Below are 18,592 nucleotides of genomic sequence, written 5' to 3'. Positions count from 1 at the left end.
ATAATAATAATAATAAAGGATAAACATTTTGAAACAAAAAGAAAAACACCTATTCTATTATCCACCTGATTTAATGTAGATATAAATAAAATAACAGCAACAACAAGAAAATTTATTAATTTTAAAATATTTTTTTGAAATCTCTAAAACAATCTTAAATTATTTTCACATTTTGTAAAAACAATTTATCTTAAACTATCCACTTTAACATAAATGAAAATCTAACATAATAATCAATCATATAGTCAGTATATCATTGAATTATTTACAAAACAATAAGTTAGATATTATGCAATATATATATATATATATATATATATATATATATATATATATATATATATATGGACCTACTAAAATAAATATCAATATGGTCAGTTTCTTTTGGATTGTGTTGTTTGAGTAACTATAGACTACTAGGCTACAGTCACGGTAAATATATCATAAAGCAATAGTTGGAGATATTAGATAATACGGCTAAGAATTTGTAATAATCCCTTAGATTTATAATAATTGATTTACTGATGACTGCTAACTCTAATCAGTACATTGCAAGCTTAATTTTGAGTAATACAATTTAATTATATTACCCTTTAAACAGCTCCACAATACTCATTCAGAAAAAGCAGGATATATAATTATGTTATAATTATTTTTAAAGTACAGAATAACTGGTAAGCACTAGTTTGTAGGTCAGTGAAATTATACTATACAATATGAATATCATGAAAAAGAAATTCAATATTTTGTTGCAAGTAAAAAAATTTCAAGCTGTCAATAATCGAAAATATTATAAGTACAGCGGTGTTTTGAAATTATGGAATTTTCAAAGGGACTACTCTGAAGTACATATTGACGACCAGACCGAGAAAAGAGCTCATGACGTTCAGATCTTGTGATGAACTCTAAATCACAGATTTAACATCTAATGGTACACATATCAAATTTCGATTGTTTCATGATTTTTCACGACTATCTTCCATTGTTTGCAGGGGATAACTGCATCACAACCAATATGAGTGAACTCCGCCGGTCAACGATTTACTTGGCTCATTGGACTAGACTGTTACGTTTTCGAAACAGCTATCTGGTTTTTCCTGTTTTTTAATGATGATCTTATTAAGACCAGACTATGAATATTGGAAACTAGAACACACGATAAAAATGCTTATTTATAATTCATCTTTTTCACTAACCAACTGCACATCTATAAAAAAACGTTAGAATTCATAAAATAACAATATGACTGGAATCAATGTTTCCCCACTTACCTTCTGCGACATCAAATCCTTGAAATTTTACAGGTTGTGCATAATTAACAAACGATGATAATAATGGGTGTATACTACTTGTTGCACCAGTATAATGATAATGAGCCATCATTATTTGTTCTTCTTCAGCTGTTAAATTTCCCTATATTAAATGAAAAAACAAGCAATCATAATAACTGCACTGTAAGTAATATTCAATGAGACATTGGTCTGATGACGAATGTTTCAAAACAGGCTGTGTCATAGCTATGTGGGATGTTGATACTAGATTCTGACTAATAATAATAATACAAGAGTAATGCGCAAGTCATACAGTTGATTCCTCGTTTACAAAAATTGATTCAACGCATGAAGTAATCAGTTCGTAACAAGTTACTCGAAAATTTGAACTGATTTACCTGATCAAATTTGATTTTGGTGGCTACGCAACATCACTAAATCTCACATAAACAGTACGACCCAAAATTGACCAGAAAAAAATTCCCAGTTGGCGAGGAGAAAGTATCGATAACTGATAAAACTGATATATTAAGCCTGTTTTCAAGATAAAATACTATAGATATGCAACTAATGAATCACATAATTGATACGAAAATCTTGCAATTTCTTATGTACTATGCTGAGTAAGAAGCCTGCCAGTTTTTGTTTTCACTAATAAAACCTATGTTTGTCTATGCGTGTTTAATCTCATCTTATTGTATTAAGCACAAAATATTAGAATAGTTTGTCAATGATATATGTAAAAAGTGTTCCAGCCACTTAAGTAGATTAAAGTTGACAACAATAATAACTGATTCGCTAGTACTTATCACCGGTAGCTAAATTAAAGCTGTTTTAGCCAACAGAATTCTAAAAACACTTATGAACAAATACTAACAACTAATACATTTCTTCTACATTCACAACGAAAAATATGATAAAAACATAAATTACGGTTAAACGAAGTAGAAAATGTCATGCCGTCTCAGAAAAACACGATCTACAATAGTATTTCAAATATGCTTTAAAAAAAGAAACACTAAAACCGATATTATATTACTAATTGAGATTAACTTATTTAAAAAAATCTCGTACAAAATACAAAATAAATAACATTATTTCACAAACACTGTGATTTGTTTGATATATATTTTCTAACATGCCAATAATATACCTTAGAATAGTAATTTTAAAAAGTATATCTGATTGATTGAAGCTATAACGGACAAATTGGGAAAATTGGAATTTTCAGGGAAGCTAACTAAATAGCAATCCAATTTGTTATATTTATCAAAACTATCAAACTGAACAAATAACAACAATATCATGTTGGTAATAATAATAACAGATATTCAATGAATATTCAAATACAAGCATAACTTACTTCCTCCTGTATTGGAGAGATAGATGTGTCAATCAATGATAGTCCATAAATATGAGTTTTGTATCAGATCCATGAATAAGGTAAACATGTATCATTAGTACATTGACCACCAGCAATGTTCGATCAGTAATTTCGATAACAATCATTATGATTATTATTAATGTAAGATCAATAAAAAGGATAAGAAATCGAATAAAAACTATCTATATTTATAAATATATATTGTACATTGTTTTCATATCGTTCTTTCTATGAACTAATTCTTTCTTCCTGTACAATATCCTTATATGCAATCTTTCTTTTATATATTACCACCATTGAATTAACTATTTTTATGCATCCGGTGTTCATCTTGCTATGCTAATGAAGTATGGCAACTTATACCGATGCATATATGTACCTGGTCCTACGTTGTAACTGACTGACTGACTCATAAACTAGAAAATATTTACAATCTAACTTAATGACAATTTAAAGTCATATCGAATCTATCAAAACAGCTGAAAAACAACAAATACTACTATTGTGGTGTGCGTTACTTACGCGGACAGATATAAGTAGTAAGTAACAGTAATTAGAAGTGGAATGCTTACAAGAAGATTGAAATAAAGAAATGAAGGAAAACAGAGGCCTATCAGAATAATAACAGGGTTGGAAGAATGATGGAGTGTGCAAAGGACAACTCAAGGAAGATTTGTAAATAAAAAAAAGAATAAACATTAACGAGTATAAATAAGAACAAAGATAACGTCAAAGTTAATATAGAGACGAAAACAAATAATCATCATGTTATTAACACAAACCTTCTTTAACTGTAGTCTTTTCAATTCAGCACTGGAAGTACAACTAACCAACTGTGGGGTAGGTGTTGCATTCAGAGATATTACAGTTTCACCCCCACCACCGGAGCCAGTAGTAGTAGTGGTCGCTGTGAACTCGCCATTATTTGCTTTATTCGCCGAGCATCCATCACCATCTATAAATAAACATGATTATACATAAATCTATGTAATAGTTTTTAAAAAACAATATGTTTATAAATATGCAAATCCATTGATAAATTCCAAAGAATAATTAAACTAAAATATGAGGAATAGAATTAATGAAACAGTTCTTTTTAATTAAAATTGAAAAAAAACGATTGCATTCACAATATATTCGTAAACCCACAGGTAACATTAGCAATGCTTTACAAGGAGTTGAAAAAAACCAATGGAATAACATATCAATTAGAAAAAACCTCTCGATATTATAAATGACCCAATAATAAATCATACTAGGCTGTCAATATACTGGATCAGTGGTTTAGATGTAACGTGAAGGCTCTGAAATCTGAAAATCGTATGTGTGTTCCACAATGAGATCGTGAGTGAGCATAAGTGAAGAATACTAAACAGTTATCCATAGCTTCATAGTTTTCAATAATTATTTAACGTAAGTTGTTTCGCGCTCTCAATAATATTCAATGATCTCTACATGATACTCCACTCCCATTCAATATAAACAGATAACATATTTTTAAGCATATTAATATATATATATATATATATATATATATATATATATATATATATATATATATATTAAGTCAGTTTCCAATTGTGTATTATTTTTCTATTTCATTTGAACAATATTAATAGTAAACTATCGAGGCGTTGACATTTATACATTAAAAAAACATAATATCCTTTAGTTATAGCATTGTACTTTTTTATCAGCTTATTCAATCATTGGTAATCTAACGCACAACACGTAAAAATAACACTAACCATCATCAATTACAATATGGTTAGATATCAAGAAAGGGAAAACAAGATGATTTCTACAACTAGTTTAGTCTAATGTTCTCTTTTTTCGTAGACAGCTGTCTGTAATTATTGTTTATCAAACTTGTGTGTATTATGAAAAGAAATAAAAAGCCAAAATAAAGTGATATTTACTATACCAGTTATTTTACAAGAAAACAATCCTATAAACGAATTTCATTATAGTAAACTAACCTACGTAGAAAAAAAATGTGCCTACAGTAACATGTACAATTTACCAAGTACTACATTTTAAAAATATAGTTTGCTTTTTCAAAGAAATCGACAGGCATTACGAGTGGAATCGAAAACCAAGTATGTATTTTAAGTCTTTGTGCTTGACCACTCCATATTACCATAGTTCAAAGAGATTAACAACGAAGTGAAGGAAATAACACTGAGAAAAGTAAGAGTTGTAGTAATGAGTTAATTATAAATAAATAAAAGTATGTTTAAGATCTAGCGGAAGATAAACAATGAGTAAATCATAATTATTTCATTAACGGTAAAAGTATACTTCATTGACGGCGCTGAGTCAATTATCAACGATTCACAAGGAAAGTTAATTAATTTCAATGGATGAAATTATAAAATGATTACTGAACGTTTATATATTGAATAACGTATTCTAGTTAGGATCAAGTAATAGAAATTTGGCTAGATTTATGAATGAAATTGTTAAGAATTTTAAGAAATTTCGGGATTCTAGAGAAACAATAATTTTTATCAGAAAAACACTCCTGGCTATGCCTTGAATTGTATCAAGTAAGCCCACGTACAATCTGTAATTTAGAACAGGTGTTTCTTGTAATTTGTTTTATCATCTACTACTTAATGTGTGTTTGGATAGTTGATACTTTCATCAATTTTACAAAGTTTAGGAACTAGTTATGGATTATTTTTATTTTTAATACAATACATGCTATCCTCCACTGTTTATTTGTTTTGAATTTCAAGAGGTACCATTCACAATCTGCTCGATTTAATCAAGGATGTCAATGCGATATACTGTTGACTGACTAGTTTTAAGTCATTTTAACTAAAAGCAGAAACCATGTATAGTGATTATTTAATTGATTACAAAATGTCAGAATGCAACTTGGAACAAGGATCATATATAAAATCGATGACCTTGAAAAATTGTGTAATTCACAAATTCTACCAGATTAAAGTTCTGTACCCAAAATCTCCAATTAACACTGTAGTGAACACCATAAGTCCATAATGACGTAAACATAACATTATGGGATCAACAAAGCGCGAGGAATTTGACTTTACTCAGGTATTCAAGCAATAATTGATCTAATAAAGGTAAATGAGAGTCTCAACTCATTCAAGGCAAACCCAACAATTTTGACTGAAACTGAATCAAATTTACATGAATATTTGGTCAAAAACAGGCCATTTTACAAATAAATGCTGCAACCGATGATACGAATCTTCTGAGTCATCAAAAAATTAAGTTTAAAATATGGTCTAAAATTAAAATTGATGGGAAAAGGTAACTTTAAGCAAAATCAACTAATAATAAACAAAAGGCCTGCTTTTGTTACAGTTGGTTATGAGCTAAATATATTTACTAAACGTCTTTTATGAACATGAAAAAATAAAAATAACGCATATATATATATATATATATGCATTAAGTACTGAATGCACGCAAAATCTTACCATCTCTATCAATTGTTAAATCCGGATCTTCAGTGACTTCATTTTCTTCTTGAATAGCATCAGTTTGACCTTTTAAAAATAAGTCCAATTGTTCTGAAAAATGATCAGAAAAGAACGAAAGCAATAAACATAAGCAGTTTGTTGTTAAAGAGTAATAACAATGAAAGGGAACGAAAAACAATATAAATAATGAATAAATGTTTAATAAAAATAAGTATTCTACCATTTTTCTTTAAAGTTAATTAAAAAATTTGGAATTTATGAGAATAAATTGACAAGAAGAGATATTGAATGAGATTGTTACCAGGGAAATAAATTATACTACTTCCTTTTCAATTGAGTTATTTTTTGATTTATGCAATAAAATATGTAAAGTAACGCTGTATATTAACCTGTCTTAATTAAATTTCTGTACAACAGTTATGAAAAATCCGTTAAACTATTTCAAAACAACTTTTTACAACTCATACAACATGAGTACTGCCATTTTGTAAATATAACCTGAAAATATATAAACATTTATTTCAGAAAATAAAATGTTTAGATACATGAGTAACACTGTTTAAATAAAAATATGTATCCCATAAATTTGTATTCAATGTCGAATGCTTTTTTAAAATATTTCTCCAATTTTGTAGTACATCTAGGGGTAATTATTCATCAGCACTCTGAAGCAGTGAAAATAAAACAGGTTAGTTATTTTAAAGTAGCTAATATCCATGGTTAGTTATACACAACGCAGAACTTGACACATACGATCATAGATCCAAATTACCATACCATACCAGGACTGAGAGATGGATTTTTCAGGACAAATGCCGGAGTAGTAGAAGCAGCAAAAGTTACAGTACTTATAGTAGAAAATACTAGGCATTTACAATATGATTTGACAAGAAAAATGAATTCCAGAATAAACAGCACACAATAGTTATAAAATTCAAGATTTAACAGAAAGATCAAAAGTGACTAGATCTGCACGACCATAATCGATCCTGGTCTATGTCATCAAACGTTTCTGAGTATCGTTTACGATAATCCTGTAAAACGTATTCGGTTGGTCTGCACCTACCAACACAACATAGTTCAAAAATCAATTACTTTATGAACACATTCATTTCATATATGTCTGAAATATATACTTTTGACAAATTATAGTAATTATGAGAACAGTTAGAAAAATATAAACATTAAAGTTTGAGAGAAACATCTATAAATCATCTATGAAACATTAAAATCTTTATAATTATCTTCTTTTTCCGAAATTCAAAACAGGTTAGAAGTAACGGATATAAGAAACCTACAGAATAATAGATTTTGATTTTTGAATAACATTAAAACAACTGAAGTTTAAATTTATCGTTCACACCCTCTACCGCATTAATGGACAGTTTGTCACATTTTCCCAACTGGAATGGTTAAACCTGTAGCCCAATCATTTGAATCATTTTAAAATGATATAATCAGTTATTATTGCTTAGGGATGATTGTAAAAGCCAATAATTTAGTGCAGTGATTAACTTTTTAATAAGAATGAGTTCAAGTGGTCACTTTATTACTAGTTTCTCAGTATGATATATCTTCATATATTTAGACGAAATAACCATCCACTTGAATACATTGAGCACATCTTTCGATAACACCTAAAATATTCACTGATTTTTTATACTAATGTTTATACCCTAAAAATGCATCATTAGTGGTTGAAGATAAAAACCACATTTGTTTTGCCATTAGGCTTAATTTTTAGTCATCGTGAAAAATGATCGAGTTACCATGTTCGATTTGTTGAGACAAACGTAGAACTTTAATTAAATAACTGTGACGTTACCGTGTCAAAAAATTAAAAAAAACGTTATATATTCACTCTACTAATTGAAATAGTTTACACATGATGCTTATACGTCATGTGCACAAAAAACGACAAATATTTTAAAAGTTCTGGTAGCTGAATTTTTAAAAAAATCATTCCAATAAACTCAGATTCACACAGTGAAAAGATAAAATAAATAAGCAAAAATGTCTAAACAAACAGAAAACTATACTAACATATTATAGGCTCCTATGTATGTTGTTAACAGTTTTTCATGAATAAACCTCATGAATCTGACCCAAGTTCGCGTTTACAACAATTCTCCAACACTGAATGTAATCTTATATAAAAGTTTATAACGCTAATGAAACGACACTGTTTAGTTCAACAGAGCAAATTAAACATGCCTTCTACATCTTAGAATAAATATTATTACTCAAAGAACAGAGTTTTTATGAATACTGGCCAGGAAAATTATTCTTAACATATCGTAATAATCCAATAGATTTTTATTTTAAAAAATACTTAATAAAAATCGCAATGTAACCACAGTTCAATTGAGGTAATCAAGAAAAAAAAAGAGTGAGCCAATCAATTAAAATTAACATCACAATATAATTTTTTTGATCATTTGAAAGTGACAATCCAAAATTGAAATGACCTACTTCTAAATCAATGAAGATAAAAATGTCATTACAACACACCACTAAAAACGTGTAAAGCATTATCCTGATATTGTAAAAAGGTTTATTTGAGTTTCAGTTAACTAATTATTTTTTTCATAAAGAAATTAATCTAAGTTAAAAAGAAAAATCATTCTGTTTTGTTAATGAACTTTTAAATGTAAATGAATTCTGTTATGCAGTTGAAAACAGATGGAAAACAGAGTAATATATCTGTTGTTTGTCTGTACTAACATGGTTAAATTAATAATAATTTGCAACTAAAAATCACATATATATACATCAATACAATGGTTATTTTAAACAAGAATGTGCAGATTGAGTTAAGCGCAATTCAAAATGCATTGTGAACTGAATTAGAAGGAAAGAGATCAGTTCAGATGCCAAATTTGTTATTTTTGGCGTTAGAACAAACAACTTACTGGATACATATAGAAATACTAACAAGAATAATGAGACAATAAAAAAAAGAACAACGTTCCTAATTTAAAATTAAAATAATTAAACTAAAACTAACAACTTTAAAATAACGTGATTATATCACATTTTTTAGAACAACTAAGTCGGCTCATTGCTCAATCAAAATTTATAAAATGGACTAATTACTTTATATGTCTTGACTAAGATGAATTAATGAGTTGATAAATGTTTTTGTAATGGTATAGCACCTCACATGCAATTGAGTTTGTTTTCATTTAATTCGGTCAAGTGCTTTTGTTAACTTATTTAGAGGACAGAGTCATCCGTACTATAACAACTTATTGTGCCTTCATTATTGTTGTGCTTGTATGAAATATGTATGCTTGAACATTGCTTACCGCCTACGCATATTATTCATTCTGTCAGCTTTATAATTAGCTGATTAATTGATTCGATGATCCATTCATTTCCCTATATATATACATGTACATTTAAACATACACACTCTACTCTTTCGATTCGCTGACTCACTCATTTGCTTCTCCGCTTTGTGATCTGACTTATCTGCTAATAAAACTGTAGTCGCTGCTTCCCTTTGTCTCCTGATTTCAAACACCGTTGAGGATTATATGACAACGACTACGAGGGTGATTGGTAAACGAAGCACAGCCACTACAATGGAATGCAAATAGGGAAATTCCCTTTTAATTTGAATCAGTCTACCACCTACCTATATTACAGATAATGCGAAACTGATATAACTTGTAATCGTTTACTTTACAAATGACTTTTAAATTATACTTACTTTGATTGTGATTATTTCCAACAAGAATAAAAGAATTTTTCTTAAAACGAAGACAACTTATTTTCTGACCAGTCATATTGTTATTTGATAATAGGACGGGACAATAATTTATGGACAACATCTGAGAGACGATAAAGTGACCTTGAGAAAATTCGTCTACTTATTGGAGTCAAAAGAGGATAATAGATCAGTGTAGTGAATTAGGATTAAGATTAAGAGGTAGAAGTTAGGATTAGGAATTTCAGTTAGTGTTTTCATTACGAAGTGACATCAATTTAAATACCGAAATGCTATTTAGCCAAATAGATGAGTGAATATCTTGTCAAAATTCAAAACTTGTATTAAATCTCATTGATTCGTCGATAAATTCTAGTCTCGCTGACAAGACATCATTTGGAGAGGTGGCTAAATGGCATCATTCAGCATCATCATCTACTGATCAGCATACTTTGTATCGATTCATAAATAACCAGCACCGTACACTAATATTCATTTCATAAAACATTTTGATATTACTAGTCAAAAAAAATATGCCCAAGAAACAATCATAATGACAAGGAAAATAAAAAACTGAACATCATTACCAACAAGAATAGATTGGGCAAAATAATATTGACAGTAATAATAATAATAATAATAATAATAATAATAATAATAATAATAATAATAATAATAGTAAAAACTTACGCTTTTCAGCTTCCGGTTTCAAACGTTTATTTTTGATAAGGATTTTTCTTTTAAGTTTTTCAGGTGGAGGTAGGGCAACACCAGGTTCTAGCTGATTAATTTTGCAACAAAGTAACAACAAAAACGGTAGCAGGAAGATGTTGGTAATGTGTAAGATTCAATGACTATTCAATATTACAAAAATACATCCACACATATACACGAAACGTTAGTTAACCAAAAAATGTACTACTAGTACTAATGGTAATAATAATAACAATAATAATAATAATAAAGCATTCAAACAAGAAACTCGATTTACTACCGTTGCGTCTTCCCCTTACATTTTGTTATTCCTGTTTCATACAAGTCTCTTAACTTTCTTCTGAGTACTGAATTATTATAAATTTTTTTAAGAGTCTATTCACTATCAATTTGTTCATAGTCTGTAATGTTTGAATTTATAAACTGTCGTATGCTACGGTTTTATTGTATAAAGTGTATAATTATATTTGTAACGTAAAATGTACGATAATCGCCGTACCAACGTTTATCTTGGAGATTTTCAGAAAAATAAAAGATAGGATGAACCTCCCTCACTGATACAATGAAAGTATAATAAGAAATGAAGTATTTAATTGTTAGTGATTCAAAAGATATATCAATTTAACTTTGAGTGTACAGTTAACATCTTTCAATAGATAATCGACTTAACAGTTGGAAATATCGTTGAATCCTACGTGAATATTAATGCTTTTAAAAAATCTGCTCATATCATTTTAAATGAATGACAATGAAAATATATCACCTACATAAAAACAGTAAAAACATACTTATTAATAATAACTACGCAACCAATAAGAGGAAGAATAATCTAACCTTTGCAAATAGATAAGAAGTCCCTTAAAATCTTACTAACTTCAAAGTTTTGTACACTTACACACAACTAACAATTGAAATCGAAAAGAAATTTAAGTGACAGTCAGAACGAATTAAGTTGTTCAAAATTAACTGAAATGGTAAGAGACTTAAGAATGAACTGGTAACCATCAGTCTCCATTTCCCTTTAGCAGTCGAGTATTGTCAACAATTTATCAGTAGTTTAGTCAAAATCATCTTGAGTTGTCTAACTACAAAAATATTCAGGTATCAAATGATAAATTTAAGTAACAACCAAAGAACACTTACCGAATAATTATCCAAAGGTTTAGTAAGTAACATATCTCCAAGTATCTCCTCACAATACTTCGCAAGTTTATACTGTTGATGTTTGCTTTAAAAAAAGTATATATATATATATAACAAGCAACGAACATTGCACAAAAATGTAAAGACTCAAATTGTTACACATTACATCAGCACAGTGACAGAGTCATTATCAGTATAAAAAAATAAAGCGATTAGAATGTCAATAAAAGCGAAGATTAAGCATAGAGAGTACATCAGAAAATAGTAAATTCCAGTAGTAAAATGAATGAAATCATAACGCCGAAAATTCAAAAGGATAAGAATATATATATATATATATATATATATATATATATATATATATTCGAAGTGATTTCGATATAGATAATTTACATAAGACCTACAACAAAAGATAAAGATTAGCTTACGATACACAGAAAAGAAAAATCAAAAACAAATGACAATGACATTATAAACTTACACAGTGTTTCAGTTTGGTGTGAACTTTTTTTATTTCAGGTAAATGTCAAACCGTGATGGACAGTATTTCAGACAGTTTAAGGCGTTTCAACTACCAAGATAAAGATTAATTACCTTATCAGCTAAATAAACTCCCAGTACTTCAGCACTATTCACCTAGTTGTAATGATCACATACAGTGTTAATCTTGAACTGCTCAGGTCTAACATATATACAGCACAAATCTACTCAGGCAGAGTCCAATGTTCAAACAGTGACAGTTTACTCGCCGAATGGGATATATCCTTAGACAAATCCATATTATCACAGTGTGAATCACGAAATGATCTTAGCTATATCATCATTGAAAGCGTGAGATCTCTAGGCGGCTGTTGTATCTTAGTATGAAAGTTAGAACTTAACACCATTGGAAACCGGGATAATGGTTTAGAGGTTAAACGTATGTGTATCAGGCCAAAGGTCCTGAAATCGATCTCCGCAAACAAGGTCGTCGATGGGCACTTCTCAGAAGTTCCATCCTAAAACGAAACGGTTGTTCAGTGCATTCAGGTTTTAAATGGTGGTTTAGCTATGAACTATGAACATTTCTAATCACCGAAATCCCCTATACAGATCCATTTTAGTTACAGAAGTCATAGAGCGTATTGCTGTTGCAATCATGAGGAAGACAAACATTTCTGTAAATTAACCATACACTAATAATTCTCTACGAGAGTCTATAAATAAATAAGTGCAGTTCATAAATATGTTCCATTTTCGTTGCCATGCCTCCGAACCGTGTATTTTACAGAATGTCCACCCTTTGACAAACGAATAAAAATCAAAGTTACCGCAAGTTATTAAAGCCATAAGAAATACTTGCAGAAGTAAAATTTCTAAAAATTACAGAAATTACTATATCATGTATTATTTATTGCTAATCCACAACCACATATGGAAATTTATTGCACCATACAGTGCAATATTTTTATTTTAACGAGGAAATATCAATAATATAAACATACATTTTAAGGCATGAATTATGTACAAATATGAAATAAGTTAATTATAGTACACTATGCACAAAATAATCATCAATCGTTTCATGAACCAGAACTATGAAAATAACACTTTAACAAGAAGTTAAAATTAAGCCTGAAATTACACTTCTATAGATATATCCCCTGTCGATAAAATGATTTTACCATGCTCTATCGCGTACACTAACTTTAATAAATACATTCTCACTTAAAATAATACAACAGTGATGTAATTCATTCACATCAAAATATATCGATAGCGACTGGAATTTATTATTCACAATAAAACAAATAAATTATTTCCATTACTTAAAAATAGAATCTGTTTTAAATAAAAGTTAAATCAAGTCTCATAGTATATTTCGTTTTCATGACTAAGATGACTTTAACCAAAAGAATAGAAAGTTTATAGAAATTTTTCATCAACAGATAAACGAAATTAATTTCCAGAGAAAAGGTAGTTGCTAGTCATCGTTTAGAAAAGCATTGACTAGTCCACAAATATAATAATCCATTTTAAGATCTCTTGAACATTAATTTCATATCATGCGTTTCATTACACCTTCAAATAGTTTCAAGGGTTGTCAATAATTAAAAAAACCATTGGTTTTCAAAGGACAATAAGATCAACACTTCTTTTTAAATAAGGTGAAATGTAATTCAAAGCAACTCCAATAATCTGTCACCACAATGTTACCACACATTTAATTATTTTCCACTCTGTACGAAACAGAAATGTAATCTTAATTTCAGTTATCAAGAAAGTTTTAATCAAATATTCAGTTTCGAACGTTAAACTTATTGGATAATATTCTGCAAAATGTACAATACATCTACGAATACACATTCGATTACACTAATCATATTAATTCAAATGACATCAGTTTGTTTGATTGATAGTTTAACAATGTTGTCATTTAGTGAATTAATGAAGGTTAAAGTGATAAATATTCCCATATCTCTTTGAAGTGTTCAGCAAGAGATTCACTGTTACAACACAGGTACACTTAATATTTCCAATTTTGAATGATGCAGCGTAATAACGGTTGTTCATATCACTAATTAACCTTTGATTACATTTAAAAGCCTTTAGCTAGTCACTGTAATGCAGTTTATACTATTTTACCAAGCTTAAAGACCTTGAATGCTCATGTCAAACAACCGCCCATATGCTAGTACGTGATCTATCAGCTAAATAAATAAAATAACGCTGTTCGACATTCTGACATTTACATTACTGATCTGTCAAAGGAAGACGAATAGCGCATATTGCCTTGTATACAGAGGTCCTCAAGCACTTGAGAATCATGTGTATAGTGTGGTGCTGGCGAACGGCTGCCACATCATGACTATGTGTTTACATATCCGCCAGTGACTTCTTGTGAGTTCATGGCCAAACAACTCTATTACCAAGACAAATAATCTACCCAAGTTACAAGATTTAGACACTCCCGAGATTCGTCCGTGTTTTGATTATAAGGAAAATATATGTAGTTGAACCAATGAGATTATGTGACAACAGTGATAAAGTTGCAGAATCTGACTTTTGGAGTCATCAAAACGAAGAGGGTGGATGTGTAATAAAACTAGTGTGTAGTATTTCGAATAGAATAAAATTGATGAACTCAACATTCTGTATGATGAAGTCATCCTAAACTCAGTTCGCGTGTTGACTGAACAGACTAAATGCTTCACTATGAATTATTCAAATAAAACGAAAGTAATATTGTTCAGTTTACTGAATTTAATAATTTATCACTATACTATACTAGATTACATACAACTAATAATATTAAATTCATACATATCTATTCAGTCTTTGAGTTATTACAATTTCTTATTGGTTAAACAACAAAATGAGATAACAATTTGCCTGAACATGTAGATTTTCTCCATTATAATTATTATTTCATTGTAATTTAGTCAATATTCATTTTACTAAGTAATTCATCAGTTTATTTTAAAAGAAGAACACTTAAGTCTAGTCCTATTGAATATATGGATATATAATATATATAAACTATACTCTATATATGAAAGTGATCTATCCATTCTGATTAGATCTAATTTATGATACTAAGAATGAGTATAATTTACGCTTGATCAATCGATAATTATCAATCAATAACCAATGAAAGTCAAATGATTTAAGAAGATTAGATATATTTGTTTGTACAGGATCTTGCAAGATCAATGAACTAATCAATCACATTTTTGACTTCTGTATAGTTGATGGTGATTTTACATCACTTTGAAACAATATTGAATTTTTTTTAGGATTGACTATATCATGCGATTCAGTAATGAGAGGAATTCAAGAAAGAGAAACATCATCAAACTATACGATAGAGTTTAATATTTAATGTATGGTGCCAGATCATTGAACGATGGAGGCTTTGGTTTTACGGAAATTCAAACTATCCCTTTATCCTGGTAAATCTCTGAGAAGTTCACAATTATTTTCTTTTTCTAACCACGTAGCAGTAATGCTTTGACACGAAAGATTTCAACAACATTTTCATAGCAAACTTTGTTCATAGGTTACGTTTGAAGATTCAAAAAAGATTGTTGATGCTTCAATCATAATAGTATTAAATATATATGCAATAAAATTAGAATAATAGAGATAAACAAATATAGATAGGGTTTTACATAAAAGTATAAAGCAATGAACATCTAGGATTTGACGAAAATGTATCATGTTTAAATAATCTAAATGAATATATTAAACAGAACAATATTAATCTGTAGTTGTTAAATATAGAGATAAGATTAAGCTGTTGAAAGCTCTGTGTTTTTATATGACCAATATATATAGATATACTGATTGTTTTGTTGCAGACTGAACTACAACAAGTCTAAATATTAACTATTTATTCTAATTACTTCTATCACAGGTGACAATCTTGTCTCTAATTAAAAGCATATGAACAGATAGAATTTACTTGTTTTCAACAAATAGATTTTTGAGACGGGGCGGCGGAATTACAACTATAAAGTCATGTAAAGATCATAATTTTAAATTTGTATCCAAATATTACACATAAAATAGGACACACAATTTACAAAAATTATATAATTTTCTAACTGAAATGATATTTAATAAATATGACATTAAAAAATTCTATTTGAAAAAAAAGACATTTTATGTACAGTGCCCTATTGAGCATCAAATAAATTAAATCTTAATGAATTATTATGTGAACATGGACGAATAGAGTTTACCTGCAATGATTTTCAAAAGACATGATAACTGGACAGTCGCTTGCTACGAATGCTGTATCTCTAATTGCATAAATTACATCCTGTAGAGAAAAAAAGAAAGCAAACAGATGAAATCAACACATGATTAATTCAGTTTATAAAGATAAGGAATCAACTTACAGGTTTTAGCTCTTTGTATCCTATATTAAACTGGTAAATTACATTATGTAGTCTTTAACATTCATTGAATTACATCTATAAACTATTATTACAGTCACTAAGGCAAATGACTTAACATGAAGACGCATTTGTTTGATGCGAACGGAAGAGTGGTGGATAGTTACTGAAATATGTTTCTTGGAAGTTGACACTTTTCAACCAGACATAATAATAATATTAGGAGGACTGACAATCACCCATATATATTGATATCCCAACTATAAAGTTTAATGAGCACTACCATATGGTCTCTATTTAAAACAGTTTGCACTTCCATTCAGCCTGCATTATCCTGCTTATGCCTGGAGTCTAGCAACAAGAAAATTGCTTTAAACACTTAACTAACATGAGTACTTTCAATTTTACATTCTAAACATATCTATATACATATCTTGCAACTTTACTGATTATTAGAAATACTCTATACATAAGTAAAGTTAATCAATTACTATTCATTGTAAAGAAATAAATATTTAATTACAATAAATGACAAATGAAGTTTCAAAAACAAAAGTAATAAACATTTCGCTTTTAGATCAATGACTCAAATCACATTATTATATAGGGAAAAGTATATTAATTTTAAGAAATAATTCAATAATACTTAGGGCCATATAGATGATAAGATTGATCTGATTCAAGATGATTAATTAAAACAAGAAAAACGTGTTGAAGATAATAAAAATTTTTAAACAAATAAGACATTTACATTCAAGATAAAAGAGAATTAAAAGATAGAAGTATTAACATTTGATAACTTATCAGGTTGAGTAGTTGGAGAAATATTTGTAGAAATTGTATGTGATAATATGAAAATCTCTTCTAAACGTGTCTTTTCCAACGTCTAACGTCTTTTCATGAAGTAAATGAATGTTAACTTTGAATTGGATTGGTTTGACACATTATCTATTTATCAGCTTTCTGACCCCATTTTTCGCTTAGTTAAAAATTTTCAGAAACTAAATAATATATATTTTTTAACCAATCAACGACAGGTATGGTGAAACGGTAATAGCATAACTGTGTTCGATTACCGTTATTATATTATTAGTATTATCTTGAAACTCCTAATGAATGCTAACATCCATCTACCGTCCAATTTCGATAATATGAACTTCAGTATTACTATTAGCTTTATTCAATATTATATTTTTGATACAACATAGAATTCTCAGGGCAAAGTATTTCAACAAGTTTCCTTTTCTTATTTCTTGATCGATCCTGACGACACATATTCAGTGATTGCCAATTATATGTTAGCAGTTCGCGAATCTACATCTGAATAATGTTCGTTCTTTTCAATGCATATTGCTAGCCTGTACAACGAAATGTCGTAAACTTTTCATAAACGCGCCTGAATAGAATGTGCGCTCAATAGACATAATGATGTGTCAAAACAAATAAGAAAACAGATAACTTGTTGAAATATCTAGATGGCAGGAACAGGTAGCCCAGATATTCAAGCAGGCAGCCGACAAGTTGGTCAATTAACCATACTTAATACATATTACCGATATTAATGTAATTAAATTAAATAAGTTGGTGTATTCGTGTAAATTTCGATAACAACAGATTTAAGTCGTTTAAATGTATAATGACAGACTAAAAGTATATTTAGTCTATTGAATAAATGATCGAAAATGAATTCAAATTAAAAATACATTTTTAGTGAATATGGTAATAGTGCTCGTTACAAACTGATATCAGCTCAAGAATTTTTGTAAATTATTTACAAAACATGCAAACGTTTTCACAAAAATAACCAAATAAATAGTAATCTGACGATGACTAACAACTGAATTTAAGATTATGATCAGAATGAGGGTGTGTGGAGATTGTAGTAATTTCAATAGTTGAATTCAGGAATCGATGTAAGCTAGACCATTGAAAACCTCTATTCTGAATATAATCAACAGGTGCTCGCAAATGACTAGCTTCAAGATGGATTTCCTGGAGTTCTCGTGTGAAGCCGTGACCAGTGGAGTCCG

At 29.1% G+C, this 18,592-nt stretch overlaps 1 protein-coding gene across 1 annotated transcript in view; it reads right to left on the bottom strand.

The window, feature by feature from the left end:
- The window catches only part of PLCB4_1 (1-phosphatidylinositol 4,5-bisphosphate phosphodiesterase beta-4), a 129,081-nt gene that overhangs the window by 47,747 nt on the left and 62,742 nt on the right, over positions 1-18,592 (bottom strand). Inside the window, exons 13-18 of the mRNA XM_051215053.1 lie at positions 16,407-16,486; positions 11,683-11,767; positions 10,516-10,606; positions 6,111-6,203; positions 3,432-3,610; positions 1,272-1,413 (exon numbers count right to left, since the gene is read on the bottom strand). Of these exons, the coding sequence (XP_051068234.1) occupies positions 1,272-1,413; positions 3,432-3,610; positions 6,111-6,203; positions 10,516-10,606; positions 11,683-11,767; positions 16,407-16,486 (670 nt within the window). The remainder of the gene's footprint in view (positions 1-1,271; positions 1,414-3,431; positions 3,611-6,110; positions 6,204-10,515; positions 10,607-11,682; positions 11,768-16,406; positions 16,487-18,592) is intronic.

The sequence above is a fragment of the Schistosoma haematobium genome, chromosome 2 (genome assembly GCF_000699445.3).
Source record: "Schistosoma haematobium chromosome 2, whole genome shotgun sequence".
In the NCBI taxonomy this organism is placed as follows: Eukaryota; Metazoa; Platyhelminthes; class Trematoda; order Strigeidida; family Schistosomatidae; genus Schistosoma; species Schistosoma haematobium.
This window is presented reverse-complemented; position numbering and strand designations above follow the sequence as displayed.